This window comes from Polypterus senegalus, chromosome 8 (genome assembly GCF_016835505.1).
Source record: "Polypterus senegalus isolate Bchr_013 chromosome 8, ASM1683550v1, whole genome shotgun sequence".
Taxonomy (NCBI): domain Eukaryota; kingdom Metazoa; phylum Chordata; class Cladistia; order Polypteriformes; family Polypteridae; genus Polypterus; species Polypterus senegalus.
The window spans coordinates 114005423-114027946 of NC_053161.1; the positions used below are offsets into that span (position 1 = coordinate 114005423).

Below are 22524 nucleotides of genomic sequence, written 5' to 3' on the forward strand. Positions count from 1 at the left end.
AGTTCTCTGTCATTGAATATTACTCTTAAATAAAAACAGTAAACCACAGTGGTTGACTATATTCTTAGCCTGGCTCAACCTGGAGTACTTCCACTGTCTGCTCAACATTCTTATTTAAATTTTTGTTTTAACTCATAACTGTGCTAATTACAACAACTGACATTTGTTTTTTCTTGGTGTTCAATTATTTTCTTATAAAGAAACCTTTCAGTACTTATCTTTTATCTTATTATTTCAGCATTTATTCATTCCTGCACTTTTCATATAACAAAGCACTCAGACATAATTTGGTGTTTCTCACTGCCATCCTTATGAACCTAGATGAAATCAAATGTTCTCCTACCCTGTAATGCCAGATGTTACATAATCTTTCCCCAAGTAATTGTAGCCATAGTGAATGAGATCTTCACAGACATCCTTAACTTTACTGCCTCCAAACGCAGTACCATAATGAAATCTTCCATCCAGGACACCTGCTTTGCCTGCCAGCAGCTCAATTAGCTTCCCAACCTGAAAAGTGGTAACATTTTTCACATACCGGTATTTAAAAATGAACAGAAATACCATTAGATTGCTATTACTTTAAAATCAAATTTAATGACTTTTATCAAGAATTCAAATTGTATTAAAATGTACATAACAAAGCAAATTATGGTGACATATAAATAAATCTTCAAAATATGTCAACTGTTTGCTGATTGTTTACTCAAGGCATCATAACATTAAATACTTAATGTGAATAAATAACTATTTATTAATCACTTGCAGTTTACTTTTAATCATTAAATGTACTTAAAACACATGAATGAGCTCAAAGTTCAACTTTGTTTTTTGTCCCTTTAAAAAGCTTCAAAAAGATTAACCAAATAGTTCATAACTAAGTTACAAGAAATTACTTTTTTAGATAAAGCAGATCGTTCTCATCTAAACTATCAAGCTTACCGTCATACGTGAAGGGTAACCATGCGGATTCATTATAATATCTGGGCAGATCCCAGTATCACAAAAAGGCATGTCTTCTTGGGGAACAATCAAACCACACACACCTGTGGAATAAAGTGGAAAAAAAAGTTAACATTGCAAAATTACTTAATTTTTTATAAAACAGTGCCATCTAACAATACAAATAATGTTTTACACAATTATAAAACTACACAAATACATAATATAAAGGGAAGGTTACAACAATATCAAACTAAATTTAGCATATGGAAAGTGTCAGATTCAGAAGCTTTACTTCATCCAGTATTATTTTTTCTTAAGGCTTCCTATGTCTCTGTACATCTTAAAAACAATTTAAAAATATTATTTTTAGTCTTATTATACTTTAACAAATGTAAAATAAACTTGCAGAAGGCAGGGAAATGCTTTGCTACAAATATAAATGTGCACGCTAAACTTGGAAAATTAATAACACAAAACAACTCAATTTGAATAAATAATGGACAAAGTAACTTTGAACTGGGCAGTATTTTAAAATCTTCAAAATTTCAAGCTTAAAAAAATAAAATTGAGCTAACCTTACTTAGGTGGACAGTCCCCTTTAATACACATCAAAAGATGTAAAAAATGTAGGTTCCCATAGAAGACAGCCACTGTGTTGTTTGTTTTGTGTGGAAATGAATGATAAAAGAGCCATGAAATCGACAGAGAAAAGCAGAACAACAGAGAGGACCCTGAGCTCTCCATCACAGCCAGCTCTCCCCACTGCTGACTAAGTGAACAATAGACTCCACACACCCAACTGCAGATCTCACACAGCTGTGCATTTGATTATACAGAGGGGAGGCTAGTGACACAAGTAAATAATTAACTTATTCTGGTCTGCTGAATGTGATTATTAAAGTAGTCATAGCTGAAAGAATTTAATAAAAGTTCAATAAGATAGCAAAGGAGAAACAAGTTATTAATTGTTTCAAGTTAATTTGCATCTTTCTAAAAAATTCAGAAATAAATAACATTACTTTAAAGAAAAACAGCAAGGGTTATTTCTACATTGTAAAATACAACTATTAAAAAAGGTGGTTAAATGATATAACCTACATTGATATTTCACTCACACGCTTGAGTCTGTGGAAAATAAAATGTATTAACATTAATTAATCATTAATTTTTGTTCCTGTAAATTATTTTTTACAGAAAAGCAAATTTTCCTCCAATTTCACAAGTCTCGGCATGTTTAATGTTTTTAAAACCTACAAAACATGGACATTAATGTGTAAACAGAGAAGCTCTAAACGTTATAAAAAAAAATCTCAGCATTTTGTCAAATTATCCAAACAGTTATATAAAGAAAGATTCTAAGAAGTATGGGATGACTACTGTAGGATGTCACTAAAAGAAAAAGTGAACCCTACGAAGAAAGAATAAGTATTAGATTCCGCACAACCCCTAAACCTCATTAGTACAAGAATAATATAACATTATGTCTCTTCAAAAATCAGACATAAGCCTGTGGCTGTGCTAAAGCATTTATGTAATTACTGTATGCTTTAAAGCTAAAGGACTTGTGAAATTCAGTTGCAAAGCTTCATTTCTGGTATCCCAAAGGTGAATTTAGAAGACTAGTAACAATGTTCATTTAGATCCTCCTCCTTAGTAGTTAATACAAAAAGGTAACGGTAATGAAGCTTTCTAGTGTGACCAAATATGCCCGGTCACTATGTCAGAAAGCTTGCTTTTCCGCTGACTTCCAACAACGACAATGCTCCAAACAGCATACCAATTAGGAATCAAAGGGGGAAAAGGAAAAAAAACCTTTTTGTTTCACTGCTATTGATTTTGCAGCATTCATTGAAAAGTATTTGTGGGAAATAATGAAAGGTTTTTATTCAACAATAATTTATAGGCTGCCAAACTACACCAAGCCTTTCCTGTAGTTACATTTAAATTAAAAGGACACCAATTAAAATTTCTTCATTCAGACCCACAGCCGAAATGCTGAGATCGAAAATGTTTAGAATAGAATGCCACAAATATTAAGATTCACATTCTGAAATAATACTTTTCCAACAAATGCAGTGTTAATAGAAAAACAAATTAAAAACACTATTATCAATAATGGATGGTTTGCTCATGTTATTTGTGCAGTTAAAATTTTATGTAGAATTATTTTGTTAAAAAAAAAGATTATATAGCCTTTATGTAGTACCATAATATCACTCTCAAACCTGTTTCATCCATTTCAGTTATGGGGGGCTGTAATCTATCCTGCCAGAACTGGGTCCAATGCAAGAATCAGCCCTAGACAGGGCACCAATCCACTGCATGGCTCACTTATGTGTACATGGCATTTAAATAAGTTTTAAAAAGTAGCAGTATTCATCACTCATTTCTGAAGAACCCCACTATAGATTATCTGGTTTTGAATAAGTCTGTCACAACATTTCACAGATTTTTTAAGTCAGTTGTGTACCATCATTTTTGATTTTCTTGGCTATCTTTTTCTGTGTCATCCCAGTGATTTGCTTTAAGCTAACAAGTTTATAGTTAAACTACACTCATATCATATTTCCTTAAATGTATTTTGATGTTGTATGCTGTCTTGGTCAAAGGCATTGGGCAAATACGCAATAAAAATAAGTAACAATATATAATGGTACAACTATTCCTAACTTCCACTACTGGAATTTTTCTGGTATTTAATTATTTCTGAAAAAGACACATTGGGGGTATGCGTATACAGTATTATCATTAGCTCCTTCAAGCACTTTTGAGTAAACATGTTGGTGAGTTATTTGCCATTAGCCCGATTATTCTTAGTAATATTTGATATCTGCAATCTCCAAATCATGAGCATCTCTTTAAAATTACCTTTCTATCAAGATATAGTATTGACCTTCTCCCATAAGAAAACTGTAAGAAAAATGTGAATTAATTCATACTTATTAATCTTAATACACTTCACCTGATCATTGCCACTTCTTTTACTACTATAATAATTATTGCTATTATGTTTTGCTTTAGTGGCAATATTCTTCACCTGCTTCTTTTCTAAATTTCTCTTTTAACAATTGTGCATGTATGCTCAGAAACTCTACTATTAATGCTGGCTTTACTTATCTGTTAGAGATCAGCCTTTTCTTTAGTACGTTCACTGTCTATTTACTTATTCACTAAGGAGGTCTGCTACATTTGTTATTTTAATCTACTCTATATATATAAAATCCTAAGACTAAAAGTGCAACGATTTTGTGCAATGATTTTATGTGATGTTTTTATATCACGATTTTTGTCACACTTTAAAAGTATTTTAACAAAAACTTATTTTAAAGGATACATACAGTATACTGTATATGATTGGTATCATTCTTTTCAGAATTTATCAAACTTTAATGTGATGTTGTTAGATTTTCAGATTCTTATTCCGTTTTCAAATTATAAACTAAAAAATATCAAGAATTCACATCCTGTGAGACAAGACTTTGTGCCTAAAGATTTAACCACACCCTGGGCCGGAAATAAAATACAAAGAGTGGGACAGCTGCTGTACAGGCTTTTAAATGTTTGAAGCGCCGCACAAGATGCAGATCACGTGGCTCAGCAGCAGCAGCAAGTCAGCAGCTGATCGAGCAAAGAGGAGTAAAAAAAAAACTATCTGTTTCCCATTGGATTACAGTATAAAAGGAGGTTTCGGAGGAGCGACTGCATCTCCTTGGGGTGTGTTCAGTCCCCTCATCACACCACGAGCAGCAGAGACGTGAAGTGGCTGGTGCATATCACAGGCCGGGGGGGTTGGCGAGCAAAACGAGCAGTGGGTGAACCCCATAGTTTTAAGTATAAATTTATTCATTATTGTGTGAAGTACAGTTTTTAACTTACCTCACCAATCTGTGCAAATTAAGATTACATTTTATATTATTAAAAAATACCCCAAAAGGTATTATTCTTTTTCTTAACAAATCTTACGTTTTATCATCTTAACCTGCAATACCCAGTAAAATATGCTCCAAAAAGAAAAAATCCACTATTTGAATTTAGGGGCTGGTCGAGGGGCACTTTATCAAAAGAGTGAAAGCACTCAAAAATTCTGACTCAGAAATCATAATTTGGCCTAAATGCAAGGGCAACACCTGAATACTAACAGACTCTACTTGAAGTTTAAAGACAAATTGTATCACCAAATGCAGAAAAAACAAGTCTGTTGTAAAAGAAAATAGATAGAGCATTTACAAGTTTCATGACATTTTTCAGTTCATCAAAACAAAATTAACTTTCAAAATCTTGTATCAAAATAATACTAGACATGGCCCCATCTCAACCATTGTATCCAAGTATGTCACTGGTTCTTATTTGTACTTCAAAAATCTCTTTTGAGGTAACTGAGATCTCAAAAGTTAATGTTTCCATTAAATGTGGTTATGCAAGGTTATTACAATCAATTCTTTCAAAATAAGACTAAAATCAAAAAGGACCAATTGCACACATCCTTTATAGATGACAAAGTACAATATTATGTATGGAGGAATTTGAAAAAGTAGCTGTGAATATGCACCAGACTTTAGACTCGCAAAACAAGGGTGGAATATTCAGTTCAAAATATTAGTTGGCACTGAGATGGGCTTTCACTGTCAAACTGTCTAAACTGATACAGGCACTGTTCACCAAATCTCACACTGGCTCAAGTGCCTTGTGATTGTCTTCTTTGATACACCATATAGATCTGCAATCTGTTGTACTTTCATACTACGTAAATGAAAGTGTTCTATTGATCAGCTGGTAACTTTGTCACCTGAACTGGAAGGTTAGCCTACTCCATTACACCAGTTCTTCGATGTTTTCAAAAAATAGCTTCATCGATATCATAGTCTAAAAGGGCTACTAACATTGTAATTTCTTCTGATAAATCTTCAATTTTCTCTCTTACATACATCACTTCAGTAGAATCCATTTCATCAGCAGTAGTATGCTTTTTACTTTCTCATATACATAGCATAGAGAAAGTATAGGAATCGCAAAAAAATTCGACCTCAAGATTTTGATGAATCTTGACGTTTTAGACCTTCCTGAGTCCAAAAATACCATTTTTGAAATGATGTGTCTATGTGTAAAAATGATAACTCAAAAATGGTTTGACCTAGTTTAACATTAACTTGTAAACAAAAAAATGTAATGGGAACAATAAGCTGCTACGTCTGGTAATACATTTATGATTTTTTTTTTATTTCCAACCATCATTATCATAATTAAATGTAGCCAAATGCAGTTTTACCTATAGCAAGAAATATATAATACTAACACTTTTTCTATGTTATTAGGTGACTTATTACTGTTTTTACTTTGCACGTAATCTAGGTAATGCATATGTAATCATGAAAAAATTCCACAAACGTTTTCGACCTCCCTAAGTGCGAAAATATCACTTTAATATAAAGTTTGATTATAGAGATAAATGATTTGTATTGATATTATCAATTAGTTCTGATAAGAAATAAAGATATATGATATTTGAGAAATATTGCGCAACTGGAAGTGGCTCTGATGACTTTTTCAGTATACGAGAAAGTTGAGGAGAGCACACTCCCTATTTTTTTAAAATTAATTCTTGAGCTATTTTTTATGTCTTAGACTACAATTTTTGTGCAATTCATTAATACAACCTTTTCTAATTATTTCTTTCTACATATATTTCTATATATGAAGTGTTCACATTGTACATATGCATCTCATTATGTTTGTGGTTCCACTTGCAATGTGAATGCACAAGCCTTTAGCTATCCTGGGAGTGCCTAGGTATTATCCATGAAGGGCTAGTGGAGGTTGTTGGGAAGAGGGAGGCCTGGCATGGGCAGCTTGACATGCTGTCACCATGCCCCTCATCAGGAAAAGAAAAGCGAAAATGACAATGTTGAGAACAAACAATGTACCTAGGATTTCATATGAACCTGCATTTTGAAATCAAAGTTGCTCAAGGACAGTTATTTTAGGTATGAAGTGTTAACCTAGAAATTCTAATTTACAAATTTATATAGTATACTTAGGTCAAAAGAACTCCTCCAAGTCTCAAATAAAATGTGTATCCTTGTGTTTTACAACCAAAAATGAATGTAAAGTTATTTTTTTGTTTCCTGCCTATCGTTTTAAATTGCATTTCTTGATGAACACCAGATCACAATACGTCACAAATAGAAAAGTTAGGATATTTTACAGCTCACTTCTAGATTCAAGCATATTGTAAAAGAGACGATAAAAGGAATTCATTCCAAGTAACTCACTAATATTTAAAGTATAATGGTGGTATATTACAAAGATCACACAGCTTAAAGGAAAGATGCTGGCAATTATATAAATATTAATTGCAAATTATAAGGTAGAATGGATTACATAATCAGCAAACATTTTTAAATAGTCTAGCAACATAATAATACAAGAGTTACCACTAGTAAAAATAGTATTACCTAACAAAAATGGAGAATTGTTTACTACAGAATATAATATCTAAAATTAAATTACACTGATCAAGATATTTTACTTATATTTATATCTTCCTTTATTTTATTTTTTTTTTTTTGCTTTTTGCTGTGTGAGCTCATTTTAAATAAACAATTATGCTCCTCTAATAATCAAATAATCAGCATTTCTACTAAACAAATTGTGCCACACTATGTTAATATTACCCAAGTTATTTGCATTACTACATTTTTATTATTTATTTCAAATTAATATTCATATGTCAGTTGACTGCCACTGCACTTAGATAGCAATGCTGGACAATAAATAAACATAAAAGTAAAGAATAATGATGATTTTTTTCTAATAACAAAATCAACTGAAAAATAAGTATGAGCGGGGACCATACAATTTAAGATAAAGTCTTAAGAATATATACAACTTAAGAGTTGCAAATAAAGAGTAAATTAGAAACCTATAGTTTTGGATAATGTTACATTAATTAGGTTTCATATTCATTCCTTATAAAATATGTCTAAAACTAAATATATTACTTTTAGACAGGTTATATTTTTATGTTTGTATTAAGAAACACCAGGAATAACCAAATGGTCCTATATTTTAATTTATAATGTTAATGGTGTTGCAATAAAATATGTGCAGTCATACCCAGTAAGGAGGTATGTCAAATCAGATCTAAAGTATTTGGAATAACATTTAATGTACTGATTAAAAATGACATATTTATGATATACACTCCTTACTGCCATGTGAATTTCTGAGCACTGATACTGACATAAGCTAAACAAAATCTACACTAACAAATTAAAAATAATCACTACTAATTTTTCTAAATGTTGTAAAATTAAAGATGTTTAAAAACTTATTTGTCAGTGTAATTAAATCACTATTTTAAGAACAAAATATCCACGGATAACTGTAAATGAGCATTAAAAATTTAATATTTGAATAAATCTTAGAGACCAAATGAAAAACGAGCATGTTAGCTGATACACTGTATAATTCTAAAGCTGCAACTTCTAGTCAGAGAGGATGTTAGACTTCGCAACTACAGTTGCTGATATTGTTGCTGGAGCAAATCAATTTACATGGTTAAAAATTGCTGGTCATGTCAAATTATATGACTGCATGACAACACGATACCCTTTTCTCCGAAAGCCAATCATTTGCGGCATGATGGAACCAGGGCTGTACAAAGGTTTGACAGGTATGGTTAGTACAGCCAAAATCTTTCTTCTCTCCATTCTATAAAAACATGAAATCTAAGGCAGAGAAGTTTCTCTTCTAATTTTGAGGTCCAAAACACTCACATTCCTTATTCCTCATCACTGCATTTATATGCATTGTATTTCCAAGTGAGCACTCGTTGTTGGCACTTGTCAACTCTTTTGGAAATACAGTCTGACCCTATGACTTAAGGCAAAATCAAATTTTGTCAGGCCAAGTCGCAGACCAGTTAGAGTGAGTGTTGGGTATGTAAGACTATACAACTGGCAGTTATGGGAGCATGCCTTAACTGCATTAAATTTGCTAAATCTGAAAATGAAAATTGTTTGGAAAATCATCTTATAAAGCATTGCCTTTATATAATTGTGGCACTGTTACAGGACAGAGTTAAGTTTAAACATATGGAGTAGTGAAATGAGAGGGAGGAAACACACTATAATTACATGAGAAGTAGACACTTGATAAGCTACTGTATATGTAAGAATATGTAAAATGCATGGCAATCAACTTCAAGGGATATAATTGCATAAATCTTGGAACTTGTTTCTGTGCTGCAGTAATGGCCTCATCTGCTCAGTTAGTGATCAATCTACTACTTATCCCATTTATTTTCAGAAATAACTACTGCTCAACCAGCTGTCAAGCTGAAATGATCACTTCCAGAGTTGCACAGAGCTATTTATATATTAAATTTAACTTTGCAATTAGGTGCAAATTAATTTAAAATGTTTTACTGCCTACTAACTCACTTGTGATTAGTTTACCTGCAACTCATACTATATGAATGATGATCAGAAGAAAGCAGTAGGCTGCACTTAGTGTCAGAGTTTAAAAATTTTTAAATACATATATAGAGAACATACATTTTTCATCATTTCCAAAATGATTTGTTTTAATCAAAAACAATCTTTGTTTGCTTTTTATAAAGCATTTTCATAAATTCTGAGATAAGAACTCTTTTCTATTTTTTTCTTCACACTTTTATTTGCCAGATAACTTTATTTTTAAGTTGAAAAGCATCAGTTTCCAAAATAGCCACACTACATTCTTGCGTTGCCTTTTACACGGACCTCTAATGGCTCTCTTGACTGTCTGCTAGAAGACTTGATACAAAAGAAGACCTGCATCATTCATAATGAACTTTCAATTATGAACCCCTCATCAAAGCAAAATAAGTCAATGATTTTTCCTGGACGGATTCTGGATTTCTTTTTACAGGCTAAGGACAAGATTAGATTGAAATCATACTTTAAATTGCCCCAACGTGTGTCCTGAAATAGTCCTGACTTATACTGAACACTGTTAGTACAAGCTCCAGCTGTCAATGACCCTGCATTAGAGAAAGCAGTTTTGGGAAACAGATTGATAGTTGATAGGAAACTATACTTACTTATATGAGAGAGCACTTGATGAGTTTTTTGGCATACGTACCAATTTGCCACGTTGTTTGAAAATGGGAATATCAAATCAGTTAGACACCTTCCACTAGGCAGAAGTCTAATTGAGATTAACTACTAATAATTGGTTTCATTATGCTACATGTATAAAAAAAAACCTAACAATGAAAATTACTTTGTTAATTGTGCACATTACTACACTTCTATATATCAGCATTTTTGTGATGTTTTGCATTTAATACTTTTTTGGCAATTACCTTTGGTTCTAGTTTATGTTTTCTACACCAAAGGTTCTAAATTTAATGTTATCTTATTTATTTAAATTCATTTTATATTAGATGACGTTTTTGGCATCTTGTTGTTACTTTCTTAAAGTGTCATTTTATTTGGAGGAAGCTTTTTAACTTACTTCCTTCAATGCAAATGTGCTTTGCAAGGATTCCCCAAAGGTCTATTCAAATTTTGTCACTGGTGCAATGGTTTATACGGTGTCGTGGTTCAGCAAGTTTTATCCAAGTTTTTGTTTACTTTGTAAAAGCTGTGCACAATTTAATTCTGAATTCCTTTTTCCTTTGACTTTGATTTTTTTTTCTCCAATTGGCCTGGCTGCAGAGACAGTTTGACTTCCTAGTTTTGCCCCCTGTTTGGGTTATCTTACCATTCATTTACCATTCCATTTCACCTATTCAGTGTACACATTTTCAAGGTGCTAGAACATGCCTGGCATAGTTACTGAAAAACTTACTTCTACATTAAAATATTTGTTTACTTGGTTTTGATTATTGATTTGTGTCTTGCTCTGAGCAAATAACAACTTTGATCTATTTATCAGATAGCTGTGTAAACTACTAATATGTATCTAGAGGGCTAGCAAAAAAAAAAACCAGAACGGCTACTGGCATCTGTTAGTATAAAATTAATGGGACATGCTTTTAGGTCAAAAGTAAACTATTGAACCACATCTATGAAACTAAACATTAAAGCCTTCAAGGCTATCAATGATATACAGAAACATGGGTTTCATGTATTTGTGAGTTCATTTCATATTGTACAGTTCTTATTTTTCTTCTTTGTTTAATAACATTTTCTTATGTTTTCATGTATGTAGTAACTGTGTGGTTCCTACTTCAGGATGGTCTAAACTGAGACTAGATTTCCCTTTCATTTCAGCCAAAAATATTGATATAATTTTGGTATGTACAGTACTGTTAAAACATTCTCCTATTAAAATTATTGCTGACTCAGTTTCTATTTTTTTTTCTTAATTTTATTAATAATTGTGGCATGGGCATAATGGTGATACAGTGTTTTGTGTTGCTGTTTCAGCTCCAGAGGACTGAGTGGGAGTAAGTGGTGGGATGTGTACAAGTGTACAACACCTTTTCCGGGGTTCATTTTGGCCTTGAGCTTAATCATACTGGTCTAGGAACTGAGCTGGACAAAGCGGGATTGATAATGAATGGACGGATGAACAAGTTTAGCAATCATGGGGACCAAGTGCTACCAAGTTTTTGTCATTTTCTTCCTCTTCAAAGTGTCCTGTTGTGGTACATGGTGCCTCAATTATTCTGAATAAGCTGTGCCTCTAGGATATGGAACAAGACCTTGAGGTTTTGGAATCCTTTGTGAAACAACCTAGACTGAAAACTTTCTTTTATTAAGCTAAAATAATGAAGGCTTAATTTTTCAAATAAGTCTTACTCTAGTTTGCAATTTTGTAAGTTTTCTTCTTTATCTTGAGTTTCCTGTAATTAGGCTAAAAGTATGCAATTGGGCATCAAAACCCTTTGGTAACACTAGGGTTTAAAACAAAATGAGTAATAAACTAGGGGGCTTAACTCGCCCAACCCTGTGTTTGGTTTACCAGATATACAATTTAAAGAGATTGCTATTTTATTTGGAATTGTTACATATGCATTATTTTCACTTTTACTTTAAAAACTTTTGTAAAAACAATACTTGTCCTTTGTTTCCTGCCCCGAGTGTGGTTACATCTCTTTCTCGCTGCTCACGTTGTGAAGGGGGGGTTGTGGCTGAATGCACACTAAGGAGATGCCGTCGGATCATCTGCTGTCTTTCTGCTGCTGGCGAACTGCCTGTTCTGCTTGTTGCATGTCGTTGTTTTAAGAGCTGGGAGCACATCATGCGTGTCTGCCAAAAGCAATCCAACAACTGCTAGGTTAGATGTCTGTGGACATGTTTTAAATGATGGCTCACTGCCTTGTCTCTCGTGATGTTGTAAAAACAATACTTGTCCTTTATTTCCAGCCCCGGATGTGGTTAAATCTCTTTCTCGCAGGACGTATAATGCTGCTCGCGTTGGTCGATCATTTTAAAGCCAGTACAGCCGCTGTCCTTTTTTCCACTTCGTGTCTCTGCTACTCGCGTTGTGAAGAGGGGAGGTTAGCGTGGCTGAACGCACGCAAGGAGAAGTGGTCGGATCATCTGCTGCGAGCTGCATGTTTTGCCTGTCATTGTTTTAAGAGCTGGGAGCAAGTTAAAGTGTCTCTCACGGGACGTCTCGTCTCTCTACTCTGCCTCCCCAAGATTTTTTTTTTTAAATATAACCTGTCTAAAAGTAATATATTTAGTTTTAGACATATTTTATAAGGAATGAATATGAAACCTAATTAATGTAACATTATCCAAAACTATAGGTTTCTAATTTACTCTTTATTTGCAACTCTTAATATAGAGAGACTTAATTTAACTCCAGCTGATAGATGCTACCCATCAGTCGGTGCAAAATATAACCTTTTACATATTAATGTATGTTCAATAGCAGTAAGTTACCTAAAATATGAATTTTACTTTGGTAACTACCGAAAGATTTAAGATATCTGAGCCTCTGTTAAGTTATTATTCAACATTAGGGATTAAAAGAGAGTCCAAGTCAAGTGAAACAACTCTGTCGGTTTGCCAAGTTGGCATTTTGACCTGATCAGCTCGTGCAAAAAGACCTTTGAAAAAAGCCATTGATCAAGTATATATGTGCCTACTAATAACAGAGCAACTATTTAAATTGTGATAGCATTGAGAATAAACAGAAATTCATTTTATTGTTATTTACTTTGGACATCAAGACCAAATATAACTATAAGCAATTCCAACCTATATGCATTCTCAATCTTACACTCTAGTCAACTCCAAAGCAGCAGCCTGTCCCAACTGTCAACCCTCTCAGACTGACCAACTGGCTCCAGCCTACACACTTCAATACATACTTTTAGGACACACTGCCAACATATTCTAATTGGCACTTGTTCTTTATTGGTTTAGAAAAATGTTCCTTAATATGCCAAGCAAGTTTTTGCAGGTGCATATCAAAACTGGCAATGTCAAATTATAAAGGAATAAATACAATGTAACACAAGGATATGGGCTGTCAATTTTTGATTATATCAATAATTATTGACAAGATTCATATGAATATATTTTTGTGAACCTGATACTGTATATGCCAAATCTAGTAGTACTGAGCAATGATTAATATGAAAGAACTGAAAATAGGAGAAAACAGACTTAAATAATATGGGAATAGTTTACAAAAAATGATAAAATGAGAGTACATTAGTGTAGTAATCTGTTTGTTAACTGACAGTCTTATTGACATAATTCTCTTTTTCTATACTCACACTTTACATAAAAGGATCTGAACATTCAAAAGGCAAAATGACTTTATGGCAGATTCCAAAGCCATTTTTGACCTTTCTGTTAAGACCATTTAGTTAAGTGAGTAATTAATTCAGAGAGCCAGTTAGCCCTCTGATTAAAACATCACTTGGAGTTTTGGGTATTACTGAAAGACAACAGAGGTTGTACACAGTTTTCCCATGGGTTGGGGCATACTTGGATGTAGTGAATTTGCATAGTCTGGAACTCACAAAGAGTTGATTAATTGAAAACAGCCCCAGAATGTTCGTGAGAGGGGCTATTGTAAAACAATCAGAAGAGAAACTTGACTAAACACACACTACAGAATCAGAAAAAGCTTCTCAAAATGCAAAGGATGTATGCTTAAAAAAAAAAAAAAATAACAGAAGAAGGCTGAGGAGCTCACTATATTTCAGCTAACTAAAACAATCTTTGCAAGAATAATTGTGTAAATCTGATATGTAACATTGTGAGGACTTCTAACTGTTGCTGGTGTTTAATATATTTCATCATACAAGTCTGAAAAAAGGTTTGTCCATTAATTGATGTTTTAAACTATCCATAAGTAAAGTTCTCAAAATATTTACAAAGTTAGTTTAAAACAAATGTAATTCTATATTCCAAATTCCATTAAAAAGCAAATCAGATTCTACATTAACTGTAGGTTACAAGAATCTTACATATGACCTGTATAACCATCATTACATTTGTTGCCTGTGCCTATTAATATTAGACAAGTGCCATCATCTATAAAGTACTCACAATCTTACACCTTTCTATATTTTGGAATGCCTGTCTGTACATACAATTGTAATCTCATATATTTGAATACTGGCCTACTCAACGTTTTAAGAGTGAGGCATTAAAGAACTAGTGAGACAGCCTTTTCCTTTAATGAACCAAAAACCTGGAAAAATATAATGTACTGATAGAGATATTTGAGGCTAGTAATTTGGGACAATAAAAAAGGCAAAGCCACACTTTTTTTTATCTTATTTACAATTTATATGTAGCAGACCAGTAATAAAGACCAAAACTAATACTACATAATTACAAATTTTCAGCTGTGCGTTTGTTGTCAGGAACAAGCAAGACTAAAATCTAAGATGTTTTCATAAGATGTGAGACAATCCTAAACATACATTATGTTTGTTTCATTTTTCCAGTATCCTGTGGTGTCACTCTGTGCTACTTCCACCTGGATATACTAATTTGTAGCCTTTTTTGTGTTGAGAAGGTTGAAGGACAATACCATTATGATGACACCTGCAGCATCAAATCTTCTAGGACTTGTCATCATATGTACTTAATAATGATGTACTTCATCACAATTAAGTACTGCTGAATGCCCATTTGGGCTGAGATATCTTTTATACTTGGAGCCCCTAGAGGATTTTTTTCTCCAGCATTCTCACTACTTGGAATGTTGTTTGCCTTGCCTCTTTTCTTTTAGTTACATATACTATGGACATATGGCCAATTAGACATAGGCATTTACCATTTTAATAGCTATTATTTACAAACCAGGAATTACTTAATTTTACCTCTTTTATTAATTTAATCTTTCTATTACTTCTTTTATGAAAATTTGTTCTATACAATAAATGCAATTTGATATTGTTATAAGATCTTGGACTATGGTAATCTATATTTATGATTCAGTTAATACAATGGTTGCCTAAAGAAATCTGCCAAACTTTTCTATACTTCTGCCAAAATTAACAGGAAATATTTGCAATTAATTCTATGGTTAGATGGCAATTTCTCACTTGCTATTGCAATGCATTTTAAGCAACGGGCAGATACTGAATTTCTTTTAGTGCAGAGGAAATAAACATACACTGTTTATGGAGACAACAAGGTTGATAAAAGCATGGTTAATCATGGGGTGTTAGAAACTGACGAGAAAGGAAAAGTGGAGTTGGCAGACAAGCCATAATCTGTCCAATCAACAATAAAAGTTGTCCCTATATTGCTTCAATTTTTTGACTAACTCATTTTAGAGGACTGATGGATTAAAACGAGGAAGTCTGTAACTGAACTATCAGTATTCAATGTAAACTTGAAGAACATTATTGATGCCTTAGAATATTTAAAAGTGAGTTAATACTTGGGTTCTACAAAGTTCAGCTGTTAATCACAAAACTGTACAAAAAGTGATCTGTTCAGAGTTTTTCTTTCTTTATGAGTAGAGAATGAAAGGTTTCCATCAATTATCATTGTGAATAAAAGTTGAATCTATAGTTTTAAGCCATGGCATAAAAAGACTCTCATTAGAATGGCATCACTCAACCTCTCTTAAAAGAAGTGGTTTAAGTTACTTTTTCAGGAAGTAATGACCACTGCTTTTTACAGCAAAAAGGGTAATTCTGGCAGACATCTACCATGGGGCTCAACAGTTAACTCAGATCTGTACATATAATATATGTGTATACCAACACATTTGTAATTGCAACAATTTTCTGGGAGAAATAGTGCATTTTTTGGAAAAATTCCAGGGGTGCCGATAATTTCAGCCATGACAGTAGCTGCAAGGTTTGCAAAATTGTAACTAAACACCAGTGCAGTTTTGCTTTTAGACAAAAATTGGAGTGGAGGATGTCTTACTTGGACAAAGCTGGCAGGACTGTGAGGACTGTTCTTTGATTCCTCCAGCACCTTCGGTACCATTCAGCCATCATTGTTAAGGGGTAAACTCAAGAGATATGCAGGTGGATGACCCTATGGTATCCTGGATAATGAACTCTCTTGTCAGGCAGACCACAGTTTGTGAAACTCAAAGACTGAGTTTCTGATTCAGATGTGAGCAATATTGGAACACCACAAGGAACAGCCCGTCTCTTTTTCTCTTTACTCTGTACACCTCCAACTACAAATACTGTATGATACCAGGTCATGTCACTTGCAGAAATTCTCAGATAATTCAGCACTTATGCGGTGTATTGATAAAGAGGATGAGGTGTACAGGAGTACAGGAGTCAGGTGGAGAAGTTTGTTTCTTGTTGCAAAGAAAATTGTATTTTAATATAAGCAAAACCAAGGAACTGGTTATTGACTTTCACTGCACTATAGAGCCTCTATGTCTGGTCACCATTCAGATAGTGGATGTAGAGGTGGTCCACTCCTACAAGTATTTGGGGATCTACATTAATGACAGATTGGACTGGTCTTAGAACACAAAAGAACCATATAACAAAGGGCAGAACAAGCTTTAAGATATTTAATGTGGGAAATGATATGCTTCAAATCTTCTTTAGTTCTATGATAGCCAGTGCAATTTTCTATTCTGTAGTGTGCTGGGCTAGTAACATCACTTCTAGAGAGGCCCACCGAGCCAACAATCTATTAAAATGGGCAAGCCCATTTAAAGAATGCACTCTGTACTCCCTAGAGGTAGTACCAAAGGAGAAAATTAAAGCAAAATTGAGTGCCATTATGAACAGTGTTGCACATCCTCTTTCTGACATAGTAACACTGAGTACTTTAAGCCAAATTATTCAGATATGCTACTGGAGCTCCTTTATTCCAAGAGCAACACATCTGTAATATGCCTCACTGTGGATATAGCAGCCCAAGTCAGAAGTTTTCTTTCCTTAATCTTGTAAACAAAATACGATCAGCTCTTAATGATCAACAATGGAGATCATTGGAACACTGTTCATGAGAGATAAACATTGCCAGATGAAAATATAAACATTTTATTTAAAAAAAAAAAAAAAAGATAAAACTGGACTTGAAGTGATCTGCTACTACCTTTGATATCAGATTGTCTGTAGTATTAAATATGAAAATGAAACATTTATGAACACCTTATTGCAAATATATTAAGTCTTTAAGTAAATTCTAATAATTATTTTCATTTACATATATTTACAAAAAAAAAAAAAAGGTAAAAGTATACAAAAGTACCTGTATGTCATAAGTGTAATGGAAATTTGAGTTATGCAGACAAAGAGAAGAATTTATGCTATCAGCCATGAATATGGGGTATTACATGAAAAGTAGAATGGATTCTCATTTCATTAAAGATAATTTACATATAAATACACAAAACAGAAACAACTCTAATGAAGTATTTATCAATTGCTTAGCCAGACAGCAGCTTTTAATACATATACACATTAGATTGCTTTAAGCATGTATTAAGATATTTGGGGCTAAGCATTAAGTTACAGGTTTTCTACTGATTCTGATGTCATTTGGTTTTATATTTTTTATGTTTACAAATTTTTTAACTTGTAACCCCAAAGTGGAATAACCTTGATGACTACAATATGGCAGAAAAATAAAAGGGTTTTGTTGTGGATGTACCTGATAGGGTCTCTTTATACTGTAATTCCAAATTGGAGGAATATTATGATTTTGCTAAAAGCATTTTTTGGTTATATGTTTATAGGGGTTGTTATATTATTGTGCAGAATTTAATGGTACTATCAACAAAAAAGACATGACAATTTATTGGCTATGTGTTACATATATGGTAATGACATAAGTTTCACAAATAGTGGGTTTAATTAGTTTAATTTAATAACACAACACATAGGGGAGATATATAAATTGTAGAGCTTGAGTATATTCTTTTTCTCATGTCTTTCCATCACGGTAAAGCCAGAAATCAAGAAGTTCATTGATAAAATACAAAGTCAAAAATAAATTAATTGCTTTAAAAATACATTAATGACTGACATAATATGAATCTTCAGAAAAACCTGCAAGTGTTTTGCTAGTTTCAGTTTTTAAGAATAGACAATGAAAACAATAAAAAATGTTTTTGTTATTGGCAATCAAAGATTTGGGAAAACCCGATCAGTACTCAATACTGATTGATAAGAATAATCTTAGATTACTAATGCTACAATGAGCAGAGCAAACACAAGGCGCTATACTATTAAAGGTTCAGCCTTTTTTATTTATAAAACCAGACATAAAGCCAAGAACTTAAAAAATCATTTTACCAGCATAAAAAGTATCTAGCCTATACATTTACACCCACTATTTTGTAGTCAGTATAAAATTTTAAGTAATAGTGAATAGGAGTGTGTCATATGTATCGTCTACAATAATATCTTAATTGTTGTTTTAATGATGTGTGAGTTGAAATTATTGAGCATGTCACTCACTTTTCAAAACCAATCAAAAACATGCTTCGACAGTTTAAATGCATCCACTATCTCATGAAAAGTAACAGGATAGACTACTGTGCGTGCACAAAGCAAACACATAGGCGTACACGGTCAGTGCATCACAAGTTAAGTTAGTGTACTGCCTAAAAATGAGTGAGGCAAACAGCTCCAGCTTCAAACAATTTTTAAATATTTTGACCCAAGATACACACTGCCTGGACAAAAATATTTCAGTCAAACAACTCATGCCTAAACTACGATACGGGGGTCTTCACAGACTGTCTTAAGAGTGTAGTTAAACCCCTACTTAAGAAACATAATCTAGACCCCTTGGCTCTTGAAAATTTTAGACCTATCTCTAATCTGCCTTTCTTAAGTAAAATTCTGGAGAAGGCAGTCATTATGTAGTTAAATGAACACCTAAATAAACATGCTATTCTTGATAAATTTCAGTTGGGTTTTAGAACAAATCACAGCACAGAAACTGCACTCGTTAAAGTAGTAAATGACTTGTGGGTAAATGCAGACAGAGGCCATTTATCTGTTCTCATCCTCTTAGATCTGAGTGCCGCATTTGACACCATTGATCATAATATTCTTACAAATCGCCTTAGTCAATGGGTGGGCCTCTCTGGCAGTGTCTTAAATTGGTTTGAATCCTACCTGGCAGGGAGAAAATTCTTTGTTAGTTGTGGTAATTACAACTCAAAGACACATGATATCCGATATGATGTTCCATAAGGCTCTATCCTGGGTCCGCTGCTCTTCTCAATCTACATGCTTCCATTAGGTCAGATTATCTCAGAGCACAACATGAGCTACCACAGCTATACTGATGACACACAGCTGTATTTATCAATAGCACCTGATGACCCCGATTCTCTTGATTCACTAACACAATGTCTGACTTGTATCTCAGAATGGATGAATAGTAACTTTCTCAAGTGAAACAAAGAGAAAACTGAAATCTTAGCCTTACTGTATCCATTATTGCTAATCACTATTAGAAATAAACTGGATACATTAGGATTAAAAGTCAAGATGGAGGTAAAAAGCTTAGGGATAACTGTTGACTGTAATCTAAATTTTAAATCACATATTAATCAGATCACTAGGACAGCATTTTTTCACTTAAGAAACATAGCTAAAGTTAGACCTCTTAAATCATTGAAAGATGCCGAGGAATTAGTTCACGCGTTTGTTTTCAGTCGACTAGATTACTGTAACGCACTCCTCTCAGGACTACCCAAAAAAGACATAAATAGTGCAGAATGCAGCTGCTAGAATCCTAACTACAAAAAGAAAATCTGAGCACATCCCTGTAGTTTTGATGTCACTACACTGGTTACCTGTGTCATTCAGGACTGACTTTAAAATTCTGCTTATGGTTTATAAAGTCTTAAATAATCTCGCCCCCTCTTATATATCGGAATGTCTGACACCTTATATTCCAAATCGTAACCTCAGATCCTCAAATGAGTATCTCCTTAGAATTCCAAGAACAAAACTTAAAAGTGGTGAGGCGGCCTTCTGCTGTTATGCACGTAAAATCTGGAATAGCCTGCCAATAGGAATTCGCCAAGCTAATACATTGGATCACTTTAAAAAACTGCTGAAAACACATTACTTTAACATGGCCTTCTCATAACTTCACTGTAATTAAAATCCTGATACTCTGTATATCCAACTCATTATAATAACTATTCATGGTGGCTCTAAAATCTGTACTAACCCCTACTCTCTCTTCTGTTTCCTTTTCCGGTATCCTTTTGGTGGTGGCGCATCTACTCATAGCACCGTGATGTTCCAACAATGATGGATGGATTAAAAGCCAGAAGTCTGTATGACCATCAACATCAAGTGACTCCGTGAGAACCCTAAATACAAGGAGGACTATTTCATTTATGTTAGGTAGAATGCGCAGAGGGGACTGGGCGGTCCTGTGGCCTGGAACCCCTGCAGATTTTATTTTTTCTCCAGCCGTCTGGAGTTTTTTTTTTTTTCTGTCCACCCTGGCCATCGGACCTTACTCCTTTACTATGTTAACTAATGTTGTCTTATTTTAATTTCTTATTTTGTCTTTTAAAGCACTTTGAGCTACTTTTTGTATGAAAATGTGCTATATAAATAAATGTTGTTGTTGTTGTAAACTGTATGATTTATGTTGCCAAGCTCTGGTGCATAAACTGCAGATGGTTTCACATTTTGCCACAACAACAAATTTATGGTCAAACCGAATATCCGAGCCATACCTCTCCTTCAAAGTGCATTTCATCAATGAAACAGAGCAGTTGTAAAACTACTGTTTGCAAACATCCTACTTCCCAGAAGACCACACAGGCAATATCATTGCGTAAGGTCTGAAAGATGCCCTGGCATCATGGTCACTGCAAGAAGATGGAATGGTTTGCATGATAAGCAACTATAAAGTATCCAAATTAGTATTATAGATAGTATTTTGATACAGGGCCAGATTTAATTTATATCTTTGTCATGGTGTTTGAGTGCGCAGATTGCTAGCAAAAGCACATGTCTGTACCTAGATATATACTGGCACAATTTCCCGGTTTGAATCTTTCCTGGGCCCATTGTGCCAGACAACGTCTCTGAATATTTCCAGATGGAACTGAGAGCACAAATACTTTTAACTTATCAGAATTCACACAGATGGGTTCCAGAATGTGAGTATAGTATGATGCATATAAGTCAGAGACACAATATTGACAAAATGTAAGTCCTGGGATGCATTTGGTTGCTCTCCTCTGCATAGGTTCAAGTGATGCTTTGTCTTTCTTGTACTGTGGTGACCAGAACTGCAACACTTCAGATATGGTCATACTAGTGAATTACATAGTTTAAGCATACCGTCCCTTGACTTAAATTCAGCAGTTTTTATTATATAACCTAACATTTTATATGTCTTTTTAATTTTTTCTTTGCAGTGCTTGGTCAATAAAAATCTAGTATTTTTAATTGATACTCCTTTTTGCCAGGCGGCAAGGTGGCAGTGGCAGCACTGCTGCCTCACAGTAAGGACACCTGAGTTCCCATCCCCGGTCCCCCCTGCGTGGAGTTTGCATGTTCTCCCTGTTTCTGCGTGGGTTTCCTTTGGGTGCTTTGGTTTCCTCCCACAGACATGCAAGTTAAGTGCATTGGAGATCCTAAAATTGTTCCTAATGTGTGCTTGGTGTGTGGGTGTGTCTGCTCTGCGGTGGGCTGGCACCCTTCCCAGGATTTCTTCCTGCCTTGTGCCCTGTGTTTGCTGGGATTGGCTTCAGCAGACCCCCGTGACCCTGTGTTAGGATACAGCGGAATGGATTGGTAGCACTTTTCTACCTTAAACTGCACTGATGACCTTATTTCATGTGGAGCATTTTCCTCTTGTCTGTACTCTGTTTCCTGCCAGTTAACTAACTAGAGATCTAGTTTTATAGGTCAGCTCTGATGCATAAAGCTTCTAGTTTCAGAATTAATCTTTGTTGTGGGACTGTAGCAAATGATTTTGAAAGTGTAAGTAAATTATGTTGTATGCTTTATTTTTGGCAACTATTCGTCAAAAAAGTCTAAAAGATTGGTTTGGTAGGACCTTATTCTCATAAGCCCATATCGGCTGCTATTTAGAATATTATTTTTGTTTATGTATTTCTTATTATACTTTCCAGAATTTTGCATGAAACATAAGTAAGACTAATTGGTCTGTAATTACTAGGACC

At 33.9% G+C, this 22524-nt stretch overlaps 1 protein-coding gene across 1 annotated transcript in view; it reads right to left on the reverse strand.

Annotated features, from left to right (window-relative positions):
• The window catches only part of polr3b (polymerase (RNA) III (DNA directed) polypeptide B), a 256221-nt gene that overhangs the window by 16568 nt on the left and 217129 nt on the right, over window positions 1-22524 (reverse strand). Inside the window, exons 24-25 of the mRNA XM_039761636.1 lie at window positions 943-1046; window positions 344-510 (exon numbers count right to left, since the gene is read on the reverse strand). Coding sequence (XP_039617570.1) covers window positions 344-510; window positions 943-1046 — 271 coding nt within the window. The remainder of the gene's footprint in view (window positions 1-343; window positions 511-942; window positions 1047-22524) is intronic.